Source organism: Geospiza fortis, unplaced genomic scaffold (genome assembly GCF_000277835.1).
Source record: "Geospiza fortis unplaced genomic scaffold, GeoFor_1.0 scaffold255, whole genome shotgun sequence".
Lineage (NCBI taxonomy): Eukaryota > Metazoa > Chordata > Aves > Passeriformes > Thraupidae > Geospiza > Geospiza fortis.
In genome coordinates, this window is record NW_005054497.1 from 60,908 (window position 1) to 80,216 (window position 19,309).

Here is a 19,309-nt window from a genome sequence, read left to right on the forward strand (position 1 = left end):
ACTTTGAGGAAAAAATTACAAAGGAATGGATACTTGTGCTGTAATTGCTAGAGAAGGACAGCTAAGGAAAATCTTAATGAAGCTTCAGGGCATGACTCTTAGGTCAAGACTAGAGTAAGACTCAAGTGTGTCTGCTTTCTAGAGAGAAGATAAAAAGAGCAGCTTGTGAAAGTGGAATCTTACTGGCCTGCAAAAGCCGAACAATGCCGCAGACAAATAGAGGCATGCCATAAACTCACCGGTCTTCCTAGCTCAGGAAAATCCCATCACAGTTTTATTTCTCTCAAAAGCTGGTATTGACACACTGCAGCTGGACTTCCTGGTAGTGCACAGTTCAGTGTGCTATTCCTGCTATGAAGCACAACATATCCAGGCAGCACATTGTTGTTAAAGCTAAAAAAACCTCGTTGTATAGGAGCAGTTTCTGGTCTTTATCAAGGTTGTAGTTTTGGATGTAATACACTCTGAATACATGATGAGGCATAAAGCAGACTAATGTTACCAAGATGAAGAAGAAACTCTTTGCCTGAGCCCTGAATTCCACGTGAGAGTTAACGTCAGGCCAGTATTTCACGGCTACCCTGTAGATGACAGTCAGCTGGATCGCAGTGAGCACGGCACACACTGCCACCAGCACCCCAACCAGGCAGTAGTTCGTGATCACCATGTGGGCCTCCTGCAGCTCCCTGTGGAACTGGAAGCACTCGCAGGGCCGGTACGTCTTGGAGGTGCCGTAGTAGGAGAGGAGGACGGGCGTGACCACCAGCGCTCCCAGCAGCCAGCCAGCCCCCACCCAGGCCGCTGTGTAGCACTTCCGAAGCTCCAGGCGGAGGAGGCGCGCCATGATGATGGCCGCGTACAAGGCGAAGGTGGCGTACATGTGCAGGTAGATGATGGCGCTTGCCAGCCGGCAGGCGAACCTCCCGAACTTCCATTCCCCTAAAATGTAGTAGCTGAGGCGGAATGGGATGCTAAAGAGCATGAAGCTGTGCAGCACCAGGAGGCTGATGATCATGATGGTCATCACGGATTGGGATCTCCTGTGGAACAGCTGCTGGGACATCATGATGACCCCGAGGGTGCCACCAGCCAGGTTGATGATGTACAGGACTATCAGAACAGCGTGGAGTTTCTCTGAGGAGTGCAGCACAGTGTCATTGGAGGAATAGTTCTGTTGGGTTATGCAGCTGTTAAACATCCTCATAAGCTCCTCTTTCGAAGGTTACTGAAAAGGAAAAACAGGAGCGAAACATTTTTCTATGTTGTTTCCTTTATTGTTAACTGGAATATCACAGATTCCTAAAGAAACACTACTGAATTGCATCTGAAATTATGTTATCCCATGTAGTTAACAGCCTTAACTGTTGTGATCCTGTATATGACAGCAATAGCCTGTGCCTCTCAGGGCTTAAACTACATTTTACATAGTTATGAATGAGATTTTGATTTACTAAACTGCATTCTAGGATTTATTACAAAATTATTTGCCTCTAGATTCAGCCATTTGTAATAATGAAGACGCTGTTTGTTTGTAAATTGTGCAAGTTTTATCTGCACTCATAAAGCTTAAATTGAAGGTGGGAAAATACTGAAATATGAAGATGTCATACCTATAATGTGTGGATACTCTGTGATGACAACTGATCCATCTTTTTAGCATCTTGCTGGATGGGTGCAAAATACACGTAGGTAGCAACGGTTTGTTTCTAGATACATGGAGCAAATTGAAAATAAAGGTTTGCAGATGAAAATTCAATTTCTTCCTCCTTCATCTGCAAATATTTTTTGCTACAGAATTTTACCTGAGATACTCCGCTATGAAAAGTGATGAAAAGGTGAAAATTAATTTGGGAATGGTCTTCTGAAAGATATAATTCTTTTGGCACTTGTTGAACATAGCCGCATACAGCTGCATTCTTATTTAGACTTAACTCAAAATGCGGAGTTGTATACAGATTTCTGTACAAATATACAGGGATAGCTTATGGGGTAGATAGATAGTTTGCTAGTGAAATTTATCCTTACCTTAGATACAGTTTTGAAAGAACAAAGTAAGAGCTAAAACATTATCTCTTAAAAAAAGTAGCGTCTTCTCTGTCTGATTCCTTTGAAGTTTGAAATCAGTAGACTTGTTTTAATCAGCAGTTCTTAATTCTTTGCACTCATCTTTAAAGTGATAGACTGCAACTGCAAAACATTTTCAGAGAAACTTCTTATTTATGAAGCGTCAGGCAAAACATCTTTAGAAAGCCAAGATCGATATAAACCTTTCTGTTCACCTGCTTTTAAAATTCATGACCCTAAAGTATTTAAATGCTTAAAATTGTTTTCCCACCTAATATTCCCAAGACAAGCACAAGAAATTTCCCAGAAACTTTGCTACACCAAAAGTTTTATAAAGCAACCCATTTTCCAAAGTATATTGTTAGTATTTCAAATTGGCTTTGAAAGTGTACAAGTTTTAGTTGCTCTAGACAGCATAATTACAGTTTAATTACAGCACTTTATATCACTTTGAAATAGATTATTTTTTTTTGCTATTTATAGCAGTAAAATATTTGCATTTTACCTTATCATCTCTTCTTTTTGTGGCTCCACCCTGAAATGTGTCATTTCATGAAGCTGTAGCATATGGCATACATAAGCAGAGTGAAAAAGACAGCCTTTGACCTGTTTGACCAAGAAGGACTGGGAGTTTTCTCAGCCCACACACAGGAAGGAACAAGCCTTCCTTTTGCTCCTCTGTGATAGCAATCTCATATGTGCGACGTCTAATGCTCTTTTCATCGTGCAGGGAGAACCACAGAAAAGTTGCTGATCTGTCAGAGACTATCATTGTGCTGGGACATGTAGAACAGATCAAGTCAGGACTTCCTCCGACCACAATTTGGTTAGTCTTAAAGCTCAGGCAGGCAGTGATTCCCTGAGCCATACAACTACCGCAAGGCACCAGGTTTTGGTGCTAAACAAGTGAGAAGTGCCACTGATCAAGGAAAGAATGAGCAAAGGATTTTTTCCTTATATATCCACTTTCCCCCTGAACTTGCTTTATGTTTAATAACTAAGCTAAATGTTCCAGAATAACAAAGTGTTTAGCAGAGTTAACAGGGTATTTCACTCTAACATGTTATTAGACCATCAGGAATTCAGATGGCAATTTCTTACTGTTTAAATATTATATATGAAACAAGCTGTAGGCATATATGAAAAGCAGCTTAAGAGTTCTGCTGTTAAAAAAAAAAGACACAGAGAAGCCAGTGGGCCTTGAAAATTATTCCTGAACCAAAGGCATGAATGCAGACCCCAAAACATATTAGTACATGGCAGTTCACTACAAAGAGGAAGACTTTGAGTCACATCTCTTGTAGAGATATTAAAAAGCATATTCTTGATCAAAAATTAAACAGAAAAAGTTTTGTCCTGTTTATTTTTCAACTAAAGTTCTAGACTTCAATCAGAGTCATCCCTACTCAAACATAATAGGCAACACATAAGGTTTTGTGAGCAAACAATAACATAAAACCAATACTGCAGCAGGGTTGAACTAGCATTGCCCCTGCCATCAGCCAACCACCTTCTGCTGTGGATGACAGAATGTTTCCCTTTGAGAGGCATGTCTCCTAATGAGAACAGTGTTAGGAAGAACAGGATGTGAAAGAGAGCTACCAGAACTAAATAAATACAAAATGTCAAAAAATTAAAAAGTTGGAAAGAGAAACAGGAAAGTCTGTGAGGATGAGCAAGGATATGGAAACAGCAGTCTGTGAGACATTCTCAGGATAGAACCTGAAAGCTTTGAGAGAGCAGTTTCCATTTCTTTCAGACCAGGATTCAGAACAGCAAGGATGCCCATTTTGGACGCTGCATATATTTGTGGGCTTGGAGTAAAAGAAATGTGTGATTGTTCTGTCAGAGCACTGATGGCTAGCAGCTACCTGGGTAATGGTACTCACCAGCTGTGGTTCCAGCATCACCCAATCCCACATAAGGACAGGCTGCTGCCTGACACTGTAGTGAAGGTGGTTGGATGGCAAAATGATAGCTGGGTCTGCAGAAATGCACAGGAAGGTAGTGAACAGCCTGGATGGCAGACACTGATGGTTTCCATGTGTTAGAATGATGATGAAACTACAGCCACAGCCTCTGGGTGAAGCAGTGAAATAGCTGCTGACTTGTCCACAGAGCTTGAAGGAATCCATAAACCTTGAACCACCACGTAATAAAATCAGAAGAGACATGAAGAAATTGCATTCGTCAAGTAGCTGTTTTGTGACAGCCAGAACTCCAGACAGAGCTGAATCAGGTTCTGAGTTCAGAGCTTGGTGCACTCTGTTACTTTCTTGAGTCCAGTCTGACCTTTTTGGATGTAAAGTCAGGCCAAAACCCAGCAAAGATGTTGCACAGATAATTCTCTTGTCACCTTGGGGACAGTGCTGTTGGCTGGCACTGAAACTGCTGAAGGTCAGAAACTGAACTTCTCCACTGATGTTTTCGTACCTCTCAGTCTCTTTTTCCTTGAAACATTCCTTGAAACTTGTATGTTAATGCTTCTCAGTGTGCTATCTTTGTATCTTCATGTTCTTCTGTTAAATAAATAACAAATAATTTAAAAATCAGGCAACTCAGCCCTGTAATCTAGGTTTAGTTTTTAGGTTAGCTTGTTATTTGAGTACAGGAGAAAATTTAGTCAGCACATAGTTTGCCTTGACCAGTAGTGAGAATAAAGATTGAAAGAGAAATGTGTTTATACACAGCTGAGACCCAGGTCAAGACTAGAATTGCAAATAGGTTTTAAGGAAGGAAGGGACTGGGCGTATCTGGTTCAACACTGCAGTAAACAGAAGGCAAAGAAGAGTGGAGGTTTCAATTACTGAGATGGAAAAATGAAACAGAAGAAGAAGAAGAAGTACCAGCTGAGCGAAGAGAAACAAGACCTGTTGTGTGTTTGGAGATGGGAACACAAATCTCCATGGAAGTGTCACTGCTGGTGCCCACCCATGCGTGTAGCAGACTTCCTCTAAGCAGGGACTAGGTCCGCAGTAGAACCCTAACTTCTCCATTTCATGTTTGCATGATTTCCTCTGCTGCCTGCATCAGTCTACAAAAAATATATTGTCTTTTCTGGTCAGTATAAGAGCAACCAAGGCTTCGCATTTGGTTTCAAGACATGCTTTCTGTCTTTGAACAGCCATAAAACTCTCCTGTCTTTTGTGACTGGATAGATTTTCAGTTTTAGCTGCTTCCAAATTAGGGTGATAACTGCTGAAAATTTAAATTATTTATTAATGTTAATCCTCTATAGCTAGCTGCTTACAAGAACTGAGCTACACATAGGTCATAAACAATGGTAAAATAGGGACCACCTGTGTGTGTTATGCTTTAACATACTGATTTTTCTGGGATTGTTGGTGAAATCACAGTTCTTGCTGTCTCACTCCCACCTTGCCAGACGTGAGTCACAGGTACTGGATAGTAAGAAAATCATACTCCATAGTTAGGGAACATGCAGCATAATCCCTTTAATTTGCCAATCTCACCCACTCATGCATCATGAATAATTTACTAACTTCAGCCAGTAAATGGTCAACAAGTTTAGCAGAACTTTTCAGATTCTTGGACTACTCTTCTAATTACTTCATTGCAGGTTTACTGAGAGATTTCTCAGGCATTGCTAGGATGGAAGAGGCTGTCTGGATTCTCTATTTATTAGGAATCATAATATATAGTTGCCTTTGTCATATCTATTTAGTATGCCTCAAAAGTAGACATTATACTTTGTATAAATAGAAGTAATATGTAATGGATTTCTGTGGAGGAATTTGGCAGAGTATATCACAGGCAGGCTATGACTTACCTTTTACAACAAAGCTGATATTTATTTGGTTTGGTGCAAAGAGAAGAGATTTATTATTATGAATTCAGGAACTTGTCATTATTTTCCTGTCCTGGTACATACCAGTTTAGAAGTAAGTTAGAAGAGTTATTAAATAGCTTTGTCCCACTATTTGGTCTAATTGCCCTCCAACACCTGTAGTGACAATTAAAGTTGTTGTTGCTTTAGTTTACTTCAGAAAATTAATATTATTAGCTATAAAGCAATTTTACTTGGGAACAGCTGCGGAAAACCACAGGTAAGTCAAGGATCTGGCACCAACAGCATAAATTTTTCCTTATCCCAAATGGTTTTCTTTCTGCTTGACCATGCTGCTACTGACTGTCCTTTTCAAGTTTCCCATTGCTACAGTCTCACAGCCTTTCTCAGAAGTCTGTGTTTCAAGGAATAGCCCCACATAATGCTGCTATACCCGGTTTCTCATGTTCTGCTTGATAAATAATGTCACAGCCACAGAGTCTGAATTCTTTCCTGATACTTTGACACAGAATCAACAAGGAATAACCCCACATAATGATGCTATACCTGGTTTCTCATGTTCTACTTGATAAATAACATCACAGCCACAATCTGAATTCTTTCCTGATACTTTGACCCAGAATCAACAAGCCTCTTTAGGAATTAGATCCCGGAAACTAATTTTTGCTTGACAAAGAGCTGGGCAAGGCTTAATCTTTATTACACTAAAAAGCAATTAGAAAGGAAGCACACAAGCCAATTAACTCAGGCAGTTAATAAGAAGGATGTGAAGATGCTGGAGCAAGTCCAGAGGAGGCCACAAAATGATCAGAGGGGTGGAGCATCTCTCCTATGAAAACAGGCTGAGAGAGCTGGAGTTGTTCATCCCAGAGAGGAAAATGCTCTGTGGAGACCTTAGAGAACTTTCCTGTACATAAAGGGGCCCTACAGGAAAGATGAAGAGGGACTTTTCACAAGGACACGTAGGGGTAGGATAAGGGTAATGGCAATGGCTTTGAAGTGAAAGAGGAGAGATTTAGATCAGATAGGAGGAAGAAATTCTTTACTGTGAGGGTGGTGAGGCACTGAACAGGTTACACAGAGAAGCTGTGGATGCCTCATTCCTGGAGGTGTTCAAGACTTTGACGGAAGAGCCTTTGAGTAATGTAGTCTAGAGGAAGGTGCTCCTGCTTGTGTCAGGGATGCTGGAACTTGGTGATATTTGAGGTCCCTTCCACACCAAGGCATTCTATGATTCTATGATCAAGTTTTATGTTTGGGTTTTTTCACAAATTCACACTGATACTAAACTCTCCAAGACCTTAAAACTGTGTGTTTGTGGCCACATTTCACAAAAATGAGCCTTAGTTTTACTGAGGCGAGTTTCCCATTTTTCTGAAAGAAAAGCAAGTGCTTATGTTCTGAATAGAGTTGCAGAGAGAGCACTAGAGGACAAGGCTGAGGACTCTAAATACTAAAATGATTGAATTTGTCAGTAAATTAGTTTGTAACTTAGATGAGTCTGGTATCTAGAGTCCTGTCATACCAATTTCATCAAAATACGCATCCATAAAAGTCAGTTAACCAAAAAATAAGAAAAAAAAAAGGATTTTGAATTATTGAGAATTAGAAGTATCCAATATCAGCTCCATAGGAATGAAACCTGTGAGCAAATCAGAAAAAAAGAATTAGCTTTTATTCTTGTGAGTGTTGGGGGGTAGGGAGTGGGAATGAATATCAATGGCGTGAATTCTAAGATACAAAGGAAATTAAATATATTAAATATGAGTACAAAACAGAACACCTAGAGCACGTCCAAAAAATAGTGATGTTTCATTCTCTTCTCAGGGGTACAAAATGGACTGGTTGTGAAAGGAGAAGGTTTTTTAATTCCTATCACTAAAAAAAAACCTGAATACAAAAACCATGCTGCAAGCTATCAGACTTTTCTGATTTAATTTCCTATGAGATATCCAAAGATGCCTTAAGAAGCAAAAGTGAGTTTGAAATCTGAACATTCTGGCTAGTGGATGTCTCCATAGAAGTTTTTTCCTTCAAGCCCCTTGAGGAAAAGACAGGGTTAGTCCCACAAACAGAGGAGACTCCAAAGCTGAGGCCATTTGGCACTGGACAGAGCCTCGTATTTACGAAAACTGATGCTCTCACCTTCAGAGAGCCTTGTCCATAGAATGACTGCCATTTGCAGAGGAAAATACAGCGGAGAAAAAAGGAGGTCTGCAGCACTCAGCAACAGAAGTGGCTTAAAGCACTGTGCAGACAGAAATAATCTTAATTGTAATCTCTTAAAAAGAGATGCCCACCATATATTTCAAGTGTACTTCTTTCCAATCCCTGCCTTGGAAAAGGTTCTGTTGACTCCTTCAATGACGCCAGTGGCAGCCAGGAATGAACCTCTGTGCTGGCAAGTCCATTATCCATGGTTCCAGCAGAGCAATGTAATTTCTGCTGCCTTTTTTGCTCATTGGGAAATCTCTATGCTTCCATTATGCACACTGTTTACAGGAATGAAATGCAATGAATGCTGTGTGTATGTCTGTTTATAGCCCATACTCTCAGCACATGGCAAAGAGAATATGTACAACCAGCAAAAATGCTCTCATGATAAATTGATCATGATCTTAAGTGCCATCAAGCTGTCTACATAGATCCATTCCATAGCTTTCACTATTTCTTTGTTTCCTCAGTTCAAGGATTTGAGCAATTACTGTAATTGTAAGAATATTTCTACCCTAAAGCATAGATGGGTCATGCAGCTAATTAACATATTTTAACCTAACTCTGTCAAAATGGAATATGTGATAGGTTCCAACTGAACTGTGTATCAGAGTCCTGTTGAATTTATCTTTCCATTATTACAAAAATAGATTGTAGAACAAAAGAATAGGATGGAGGGGAATGTTTAAAATGAAGTGATTAACTTAATTGCTTTTTACTCAACCACCAGTAGTTCCGAGAAATGAAGGATGAGAGAAGCCATTTATTTATTTATTTAACTAGTTATTTAACTCAAGACTGAGAGAGAAAAAAAATTGCCTTAAGTATGATTAATAATAATTTGATCTAAAAAGTAGATGGCAATCAAGGAGGAAGTTTAGCTACACATTTCAAATTTCATAGACCTTTGTGCTTCAATTGTATATTTTCAATGTACAAAATAGAAATAATTGTAGTAGAAATAAGCATCTTTAAGCACATTATATCTAGCTATAATCCTCAAGGCTTAATTAATCAAAAAATTCAAAATTTGGTTCCCTTATATGAGAAGACATAAACTGTCAAAAATAAATCCAGGGATTATGTTCTCAGTTCAAAGGAGGACACTGAAAGGGCCAATTAATTTTCTTCTTACTTTTTTTTTCACTAAGCCTGCTTTTAGGCAAGACTGTCAAAACATTGTTAGCCAGCATAAACCGGTTGCTACCTATGAGAGGATAAGGATTAATTAATTCAGATGTTGTTTTTTAGATCCTTCTGATATTTCAAAATCCCCCTGATTAAAAAATGAATAAATAACAGGCTTTTCCTATTTGAGCCTTAGAAATTTTTTGCTTTGCAAGTTCAAATTTAACAAATTGAATAAAAATAAGATTGTATTAGAATCCAATTTTATTTTCAAAACTGAAGCTCTTAAACCACAAGTTTAAGGAATTTTACAATCTTTTAACTCTTCTTTAAAAATGTGTCTTAAATTCTGGCTGGTAGCTAAACTAAGCCCTCACTCATTTCTCCAGAGGGGTGGGAATGAGAACTGGAAAGGCAAAAGAGAGAAGAAAACTTTTGGGTCAAGGTAAAGGCAGCTTAATAAGTGGAGAGGGATAAAGGGAAACATAAATTAAGCCATGCAAAAGCAGTCATCACTCACCACCAGAAAATGATGCCCAACTGGTCTCTGAGCAGCAGCTACTTTGGCAAAACCCCCCCTTCCCAGTTTTACTGCTGAGTGTGTTGTTACGTGGCATGGGAGACTCTTTTGGACAGTTCAGATCAGCTGTCCCAGCTGCCCCAGCTGCGTCCCCTCCCCACGTCCTGCCCACCCTCAGCCCATGAGCTAGAGGAGCAGACTCATAAAAGAGAGAAGGTGTTGGTGCCATGAAAGCCTGGCTCAGCAAGGGCTACACCACTGGTGTGTTATCAACACTGTTTTGCCACTAATCTAAAACACAGCACCATATGGGCAGCTCTGGAGAAAAATTGCTCTGTCCCAGCCAGAGCCAGTACAGGAAAAGAAAAACACAGTTGTGAAGAAAACTGTTTAAATATTCTGGATATGTAATAAAATATTAATGATTTCAAAATGAAAGTTTTTGTTTGGAAAAAATTTTAAAAGTGAGTTGCAAAGCTTGTCTGGAATATGGATTAATCAAGGAAAAAAGTCTTTCTAGGTTAAACCTTCCTCTGAATGATCCAGTAAGGACAACACTTACTTAATATTTTCCTAAAAACATCTGTCTCTGGTAGAAAAACTCTCACTTGGCAGAAGAAGACAGGGACAGAGTGGGGTATGTTAAAAAGTGTTTGGTCACTGGAAGACGGGGCATATCAGGTGAGCAAGGGTGTGAGGGTCAAACATGGCACTGAAAGACTTCCAAAGAGCTGCCAGGAGAAGCTGGCAGTGAGTTGATGGCAAAGCTCCTCAGTGCTGGATCTAGCAACCTCCAGCATCCCACCATGAGCAGTGTAACAGGAGAGAGCTTTGTGGAGAGCATGGAGTGGAAGGAAGGAGTAATGTGCTGGCAGCTGGAGCTGCTGTTTGTAGGGACCTCAGCAGGCTGGGGGAATGGTGGTCAGCCTCCCACCCGCTGTAATTTAGTTAATTGTTCCTTGGCCCAGCAAGCTGTGTGGTTGTTGGTTAAAATATGATTTGAAAAGAAGAAGGTTAGATTATGGAACCCCATGTGTGTTGTTTGTCAGATCACTTTATTCTTTCTTAATAAGGGGTTTGGGTACAACGAATAAATTTTGGATTAGGAGCACTTAGGGGGAGCAGAAGGGCAGCACCAATCTCTTCACTCCAGTAACCAGCGACAGGGCTCAAGGGAATGGCTTCAAGCTGTCAGAAGAAATTCAAGTTGGACATTAGGAAAAGGTTCTTCACCCACAGAATGGTCGAGCACTGGAACTGACTTCCCAGGAAATGGTCATTCCTGAGCTTGCCAGAGCTCAGGAAACATTTGGACGATGCTCTCAGGCACATGGTGTGATCCTTGGGGCTGTCCTGTGCAGGACCAGGAGTTGGACTTTGTACCCTATGGGTCCTTTTCATTTCAGGGTATTCTTGTCCTGGAGCTGTGGTAGAGGAGGTTTAAGTTGCATATTAGAAAAGGTTCTTCATCCAGAGGGTGGTGGTTGGACACTGGAACATGGTCCCCAGGGAAGTCGTCACAGTACCAGCCTGACAGAGTTCAAGAAGCATTTGTACAACACTCTCAGGCTCGTCATGGGTGTGATTCTTTGGGCGTCCAGTGCAGGGACAGAAGTTGGACTCGGTGATTCTTGAGGGTCTCTTCCAACTCAGCATATTCTATTGAATCTGGTATTCATTCCAGAATGGTGTAGCTGTGAGTCAGGAGGCTCACAGCTCCAACACCAGGGAAGGTGTTTGGAATCTCCATCCTTAGATTTTTTGAAACACAACTGGACTCAGTTCTGGGCAGTCTCACCTAACTTTTGAGTTTAGCCATGCTTTGAGCAGAGGATAGGACTGGGTGATCTTGAGAGATCACTTGCTATCCATTTTTGGCTGTGGTCTAAGCTCTTCTCAGCAGTACAGAGGGGAATCTTCCCTCCACACCTTAACTTTGTGTTCACAAGTTTGTGAAGGTTCAAGTTACTAAAATTGGTTACTAAATGTAGTTGCTAACTGGCAGCAATTACTAACATGGAACATTTTGTAACATAAATTTAAGTTATCATTTGCTCCTACGCACATCCTGACCTCCAGAACAAGATTTTGTCCTTGCTATTATTGTATCATCTCAGGATTTTTCTGTTCTAGCAAAAACACTCTTGACATTAAACTATGTGAAACCACCTTGGTCCAACATAATTATTGCTTTTGTCATTTTTACTTCATGAGTACTGCAGTGGTTTCACACTCCTACACATTTTTGTAAAAGATGTTGTTATGGTGATACATTTCACACGCTGTATTTCTTCGTACATCTCTGCTACCACTCTTTTGTGTCCCCTGTGTACTTAAATATGATCACGAGTGACCAGTTTGGGGTATTTCATCAAGAAACAGCTGAGACCTTTTTGCAGCTTCTATTTTGTCACAGCCTGGATTTTCTTATTTCTCTGTGAATTAACTGCCTTGTTATGTGTTTTATTTGTTCTTCTAATTTTGCAGCTTCCCATGCTTCACATCCATTGGGGTGTTAAGTTTGGTGGTGTTTGCCATCCTTGCTTTATTGTCCACACCCCACTGCTGCATTACAAAATGCTCTAACTCTTCAAAAGAACCAGAGAAGGCTCAGCCTTTCAAACTGCTTAGTTGACTGAACATTAATACTGCTCAGTGAAACAGGTATCAGCTCAGATTTACAGTCTCCTCTCAGTGGCAGGCAGAGTGAGAACTCCATTTTCAAGTGTGGTTATTTTTCATTTTGTTATTTGTGACTGAGTTTCCAGGCTGATTATTGTTGAGACAAAGTAAAGTGCACAAAAGTGTGCAACATCCATTCAGCAGCCCTGAAAGGAGCATATTCTTGAATATCGGAGCAGTGCTACAGTAAATTGCCTCTTTATTTATATAACAGAGCATACAGAGGAGATAACAGCAGAGCTAATGAGACTCTGCATATATATGGGTTACATTAGTAATGAGAAACAGCTCCACTAATTAACTCTGCTCCCTAATGAAATTAAATTTATGCTATAAAAGACTTTTACAATAAAGTCAATACAAACCCGAAGTATATCAGTTTCTAACTCCTTCATTATGGCAGGGTGACATAAACAATATAATGATTTTATATTGGCATGGGACAGTAAGCATTGTTGGTAGACTGAGCTTGTTCCAGTTTCCACAAAAAGCCCCAATAGCTTCCTTTCCTCATCCCTTCCTTTCCTGCACACATGCAGACTGGTAAATCAGTGAACTATTATTTCTCAGCTTTTAAGGTAATTTTTGAAAAAAACTTGACACATAAATTGATACATGTAAATTCATTAAAAGCAATATAAGATCAACTTGTAAGCTTGAATTTTCTTCCCAACTGATGAGCTGAGTTCTTAGCAAACTTCACAAAGCATATTCCCACGGACTGCTCCTATGAATTATCATCTGCCTGATAATCATTAAGCATCTCCTTACTGTGCTGTTTGGATGGTCTGCTAGCTCTTTTCTTCTACAATATCCTGGTTTTCCATGCTTGAAGCTGAGCTGAGACCACAAATACTTTAGTTCTTGCATTACCTGAGTAAATATTTTTGTTCCATCATGATCCTGCAATATAAGAGTTGTCAAAAGTGAGAGAGATGTCAGGAAGTCATAGAACCACACCAGCTCCTTTTTTTTGTTGCAAGTGGATGGAAAACACAAAATTTGGTGATGAACTCGTGCATCATTATCACTTCAAGCTGCCCAGACACGTGGACTGCATGTTGACCGTCAATTTACCCTATGCTAAGTTCTTCTTGTTCAGAACAGACCAGTCAGGAAATCATTCCAAGTAGCGCCTTCTCTTTTCTTAGCACATTACACATAAGGATTTGAAGTGCTCAACAGCATCTCTGGTGATGTTTGCATACTTAGATGAGCAAATGTTCCATGGCACAGTCGTGGCCGCCATGGCCATATGTGTTTTTATGATTATATTGCACATATCCTCGATGTTCACATGAAGGAGACTCCTCTTCTCTTTGTCTGCTCTCAGTCAACTTCTCAGTGTGTCCACACTAGAATTTCATATCTGAAATGGGGCACGTGGTAAGCAGTTTATTAGAAATAATTCTGTGTATGTAAATGGGGAAAGCACTGACATGTACATCTAGACTTAAAAAACCAGAGGGAGTGTGTTCTCCATACTTACTTTCTAAGCAGATAGTATTCATGGCTAAACTTTGACTTGGGATTCTGTATTTCTTGTCTTTATTCTAGCAATAGTTGCACAATACTCTCTCTTTGGGATTACATACATGGAGCATTTCTTACTCTTTTTGTACAGTTGTTCTCTAAATTTAAGTTGAAAATCCTGGGGCAACTTCAGGAATGATTACTCAGCAATTAAAGAGAAATCTGATTCAACTCCCTCTTTATGTACAACTGCTCTTGCATCAATTTCTGATGCATTACAGCCATATTATGAAACCACACATTTTACAAAAATGATAACATTTCAATTATTTCTCAGAATGACTTCCAGTTATTTTGCAAAATGACAGAAAATAGTAGGCATGCATTATGCAAAATATCCAACTTCTAGCTTTTTGAACTTGTTGGTTTAAAAGATAACAGAAAGAGCTCTTTTCATTTTATTACCCAGACTATTTAAAACCCCACAGTATATTACAGAGCACACTATATATTATATTTTCTAAAATAAAGACTCTTCTGACAAGAACTCTGTAAAATGTACAGGGGTTTTAAATTTTTTGTTCCTTGGATTGATATTTGACCTGACCTTCCTCTATCACTAGTAGAACAGTAGTGATAAAAGGTCACGTTTTGTGAAATGCTGGAAACCATTAGGTATTTCAGGTGGCAGCCAAGCAAAGGATGTGGTCCAGGGGTGTAATAAAATGACAATTATTTTCTGAAATACCTAAACCCAGTCATATTATGTAGCTGAAACTGTCATTTCATGAAAGAACTGCAAATTGCCAAGCTTATTTTTTTTTTAATAGCCACTTTCACAGATTCATGATATTATATACAGGTTGTCTGCTGTTCAGGTGTAAACTTCTCAAGGCCAGTCCACTATAAAGACAGTTTTATTCTTGCAAGCTGAATTTAACTTATACACTGCTTTTCCCTATGTGAAACTTTGTGATGTTATATCTAATGTACAGACACATTTCATGTCTTGAGAGGATTCTCCTCCAGCTGCTCATTCTGTAGCAGAGGACAGGGACTGTAGTCTATCTCCATGTGTGTGGAATTTGCATCCATTTGTGCTTCTCTCCATGCAGCCTCCAGACACGTGAGACTCTCCTCTCCAAGGGTATGATTGAAGGTTTTCTATCACATTTTCCCATTAATGCAAACACAGCCCGCCCTTTCTTATTTTCTCTCACATTTTTGTAGTTATTTTAATGGTGAAGTCTCTGTGAGCTCTCACTCCACTGAGGAAAAGCACTGGGAAGACAAAGTCCAATGTTGCAATTCTTACATGCTGTCATTAGAGATTGTGGTGCCACCACTCCATGAGGGTATGCCTACCCCCTCAACCATGGGCTGGCTGTTGTGTTTCTCCATGCTGTAGAACTCTAAAGCAGATTCGGGACTATGAGTTCTTTTCCATGAGTCCTTCCCTTAGCATGTGCCCTGGATGCCCAAGCAAATTGTATTCTATTTGCCATCTGTATGGCAGGTGTCTTCTGTTAAGTGGGCAGTTTACCTTATCTCTTCCAGAACCACTCCTCCCTCCGGGGAGACATCTGCTGATAACAGGCTACTGAATGTCACTGCATGACTGATAAGAACTATAGCATTCCATTGTGAGATGCTCTGCCCAGAGGGAGGAGCAAAGCATTCCTACCTGGATATAATCTTGAGCTTCTGGAACACCATCACGGCTTCTCTACTGGATTTCCCAGAGGAACAGCTGCCTCTTCCACTGGATCTTCAGAGGAAAACTACACCCATTCTACAAGATCCTTGCTCCAACAGAACCACACCTGACACCTCAGGAGGACTGCAGCCACAATTCCAATTGGACTGCTACCAGCACCCTGACCAACAGGGTGCCAGGTTGTGTTCTGACTCTGTCAATGTTGTTTTGGTTTTACTGCATTGTTTCTTTTATCTTTTTATCTTCTTCCCTATTAAAGATCTGCTATTCCTGCTCTCATATCTGTTACCTGAGAACCCCTTAATTTAAAATTTATAGCAATTTGGAGGGAGGGAGTTTACATTTTCCATTTCAGGGGAGGCTTACATTTTTCCCTTTCAGGGGAGGTTTACATTCTCCATTTCAGGGGAGGCTTCTGCCTTCCTTAGCAGACACCTGTCTTTCCAAACCAAAACAGCGTGTGTTCCCCATCTAACACAAATCAGGGTTTTGCTTCCTGCAGGTTTGGATGAAGCATTTGAGTATGCTATCAAATTTCTCTGCCAATGTGTCTCTTGCCTCTATTGTTGGCATTGGGCATGTGTCCCCTCCTGATTATGACCCTGCTATGGGTGGGGTTGCCTCTGGATTTGAGCCCCCAGCTGGCTCTGCATTACCCTTCCCAGCTATGGACCTGGCACCATTTCCATTTAGAAAGACCTGAGTCATGTGAGCCTACTGGTCCGAAGTTCAACAAAGGAAAATGCAGGGTCCTGCACCTGGGGGAAAATAACCCCTGCACCAGTGCAGGCTGGGGGTCAGCCTGATGGAAAGCAGCTCTGCAGAAAAGGACCTGGGTGTCCACGAGGCTGCAAGGCCCTTGTGGCCAAGATAGACATTGGTTTAGGAAGAGCTTTGCCAGCAGGTCTGGGGAGGTGATCCTGTCCCTCTACTCGGGCCTGGCTAGGCCACACCTGGAGTGCTGTGTCCAGTTCTGGGTTCTTTGGTGCAAGGGAGACATAGAGTTCTGGAACAGGTCTGGTAAAGGGCTATGAAGATGAGCACCTCTACAGTTCCACTGGAGTCTCTCCTTTATGAGGCCAGGCTGAGAGAACTGGGCTTGTTCAGCCTGAGAAGTGATGTCTGAAAGGGGCCCTCATCAATTTTTTATCTGAAGGGAAGGTGCTGACAGGATGGAGCCAGGCTCTTCTCAGTGGCGCCAAGAGCTAGGACACAAGGCAATGGGCAGAAATCAATGCGCAGGAAATTCCATCTGAATATGAAGAGGAACTTCTTCACTGTGCTGTGACCATGCACTGGAACAGATTACCCAGAGAAGTTGTGGAGTCCGTCTTACTGGAGCTATCAAGAACCATCTGGATGCAATCCTCTGTTATGTCCTCTAGGATGACTCCGCTTGAGCAGGGAGGATGGATCAGGTGGCCCACTGTGGGCCTTTCCTACCTTACCCAGTCTTTGATTTTGTGATTCTGAGCCCCAGCCACACGTGAGTGACACACAATTCCTTGAGGGCACAGCTGGAAGCGCTGATGAGCAAAACCAGCCTGGCACTCCTGAACTGGAGGCATTGCTGGGAAAGAGGGAAGTTACTGGTTGAGGGTGAAAGCAGCCAGCTGGCACATCTGCTGCCTCACCAGAGGAAAGAGGATTACATATTACTTATAGTTAGCCTCAAGGGAATGGACACTGTATATTATCTTTATTGGTATTTCTCTATTCAGCAAAAAATTTGGTTTATTAAGCAGCTGTTCGCAAGTGAGGAAAAATTACTTCACTGAGTGTCAGAAAGTTTAGTTTGATTTTCTTAAATTTTTGTCTGGGAAGTCAAGCTGGTGTTTTATTAATGACCCCTTGACTTTTGAAACCAGCCCTTGTTTCCAATCAAGTCCTAGCCATAGGGTTTACTTACAGGGAAAATGCACGCCAAGTCCTATTTCTCTGAAAACAGCAGAAATGAGTGACTTTATGGGTCAGAAATGTCTAATTCTGCAATTCTGTTGAGGTTTTTGTTCAGAAACTGCTGCCTCTGCTGCCTTCAGGGTTTTTTATGCCCAGGTCTCTCTACCCCTGAGGAAAGCATAAAGTGCCTGAAACCCCCAAACCCCCTTTCTTGGCTTGCAGCAATGGAGGTACCTTCTTCCTCAACCAGTACTTTTAGTCTAAGGCACCCTGGTTATTGGGAACACATGGAAATGGAAATGTCAGGTGACATAGACTGTGGAAAACTGCCTGAAAAGATCAGTATCCTAAGGGGAATTAGACAAGTAGGATTACAGCTTATAAAAGCCTCAAGTCAGGATTGCTGCAAAATGCAGTCTTTGCTGTATTTGTTCTTGCCTTGACTTGACTTTCCATGATTCCCTGGTGAGCTAGAGAGGGAACTGATGCAGCTGAAAGACACTCAGGAGGCAAATTCCAGCCTTATGGAAAGAACGATGCAGGAGTGGGAACAAGGAGGGCTGAGGGCAGGTTTGCTCCCATCAGCAAGAGTGCCACTTTTTAGCAACTTTAAGGATTAAATAAATAACCTGAGATGAAGGTCAGAGACACAGTCACCTTAACTTGTTGCTGTGTAGCAGAAGTATGCTGATATTCTGGTAACTGGAGGTAACTGGAAATTCCCCTTCTTCTATAGTGGTCAACAGTTAAGGGAGTTCATTCTCTCAGGGCAGGGGAAGGCTTTCTCTGACAGACACTGGCTCTCACAAAGCAAGACAAGTGGTAGACATAAAGTTTATGCATAGACAGTCTCATAAAAAGCATGACTTGGTGCTGGATAACATCACCAACTTAAATCATGTGATTATTGGACCCCCTAATTAGCTTGTTATTGTGCTGAGTTAGTATTAACATCATTAGCAGCAAATTTTATTAGAGGGAAAAATGCCACTACTATTTTTTGTGATGCTATGGTGCAGGCTACTGTGAAAGTTTGCATTTTTACAGGAATTAAATTACTTATGATTTAAACACATGGAAAACCAAGATTTGTTGGTCTGTATAGTTGGGAGGTTTTTAAAATCATGTTTTATGTTTCATTCCAAATGCAGATATAAAATACTTCTAATTTATGTCCATTTTTGTAGGAGGACTTTAATTTTTCAGTACATAGTAATTTTGTTTGTTAATAACTTTATTATAGTAGAAGGGTTATAATATAATGTTATAAAGTTATGCAGTGCCTACAGAATGCATGCAAGGCATTTTCTTTAACCAACCACTTTGCTATGGGAGGAAACAAAAATGTTATGCCAATTTCCATCCTCTCCCGCCACAAGGAGAATATGATTTGTTTGTGTAGCTTCAAAACAAATCTGGATAATAGCAGTTTAATGCTTTCTTTATGACACACAGTTAACTAGTAGTAAGCTACGCATCCAAGTTGATTCCCTCCATGTTTTGAAAGTAGTTCCCCAGCTACTGTTGAATCTGGCTGGTAGTTGTCTTCCTTTTTACTGTGATCCTTTGGGAACAAACGCCTTCTTGGACAGATTTTTCTCAGGTACGCACACACTGCAAGCTCTCACATTTCTTTCTTAACAGATGTGGTCCAGGCTGTTTGCCAAGGATGAGCCATGAGACCTGCCCAACACCTCATTTGTGTTACGGACTTCAGTGATTTCCACCTTTTGGTGTTGTACAGCATGACTCATACTCTGACCTGAAAATACCTTTTTATGATCAAATATCCTGATAGATATAA

General features: G+C 40.7%; 1 protein-coding gene across 1 annotated transcript; it reads right to left on the reverse strand.

The window, feature by feature from the left end:
* Nucleotides 1-334: 334 nt before the first annotated feature.
* On the reverse strand, nucleotides 335-1,204 carry LOC102035813 (probable G-protein coupled receptor 141). The gene has a single exon (XM_005428653.2). The coding sequence runs from the start codon at nucleotides 1,202-1,204 to the stop codon at nucleotides 335-337; it is 870 nt and encodes a 289-aa protein (XP_005428710.2).
* Between the last annotated feature and the right edge of the window lie 18,105 nt (nucleotides 1,205-19,309).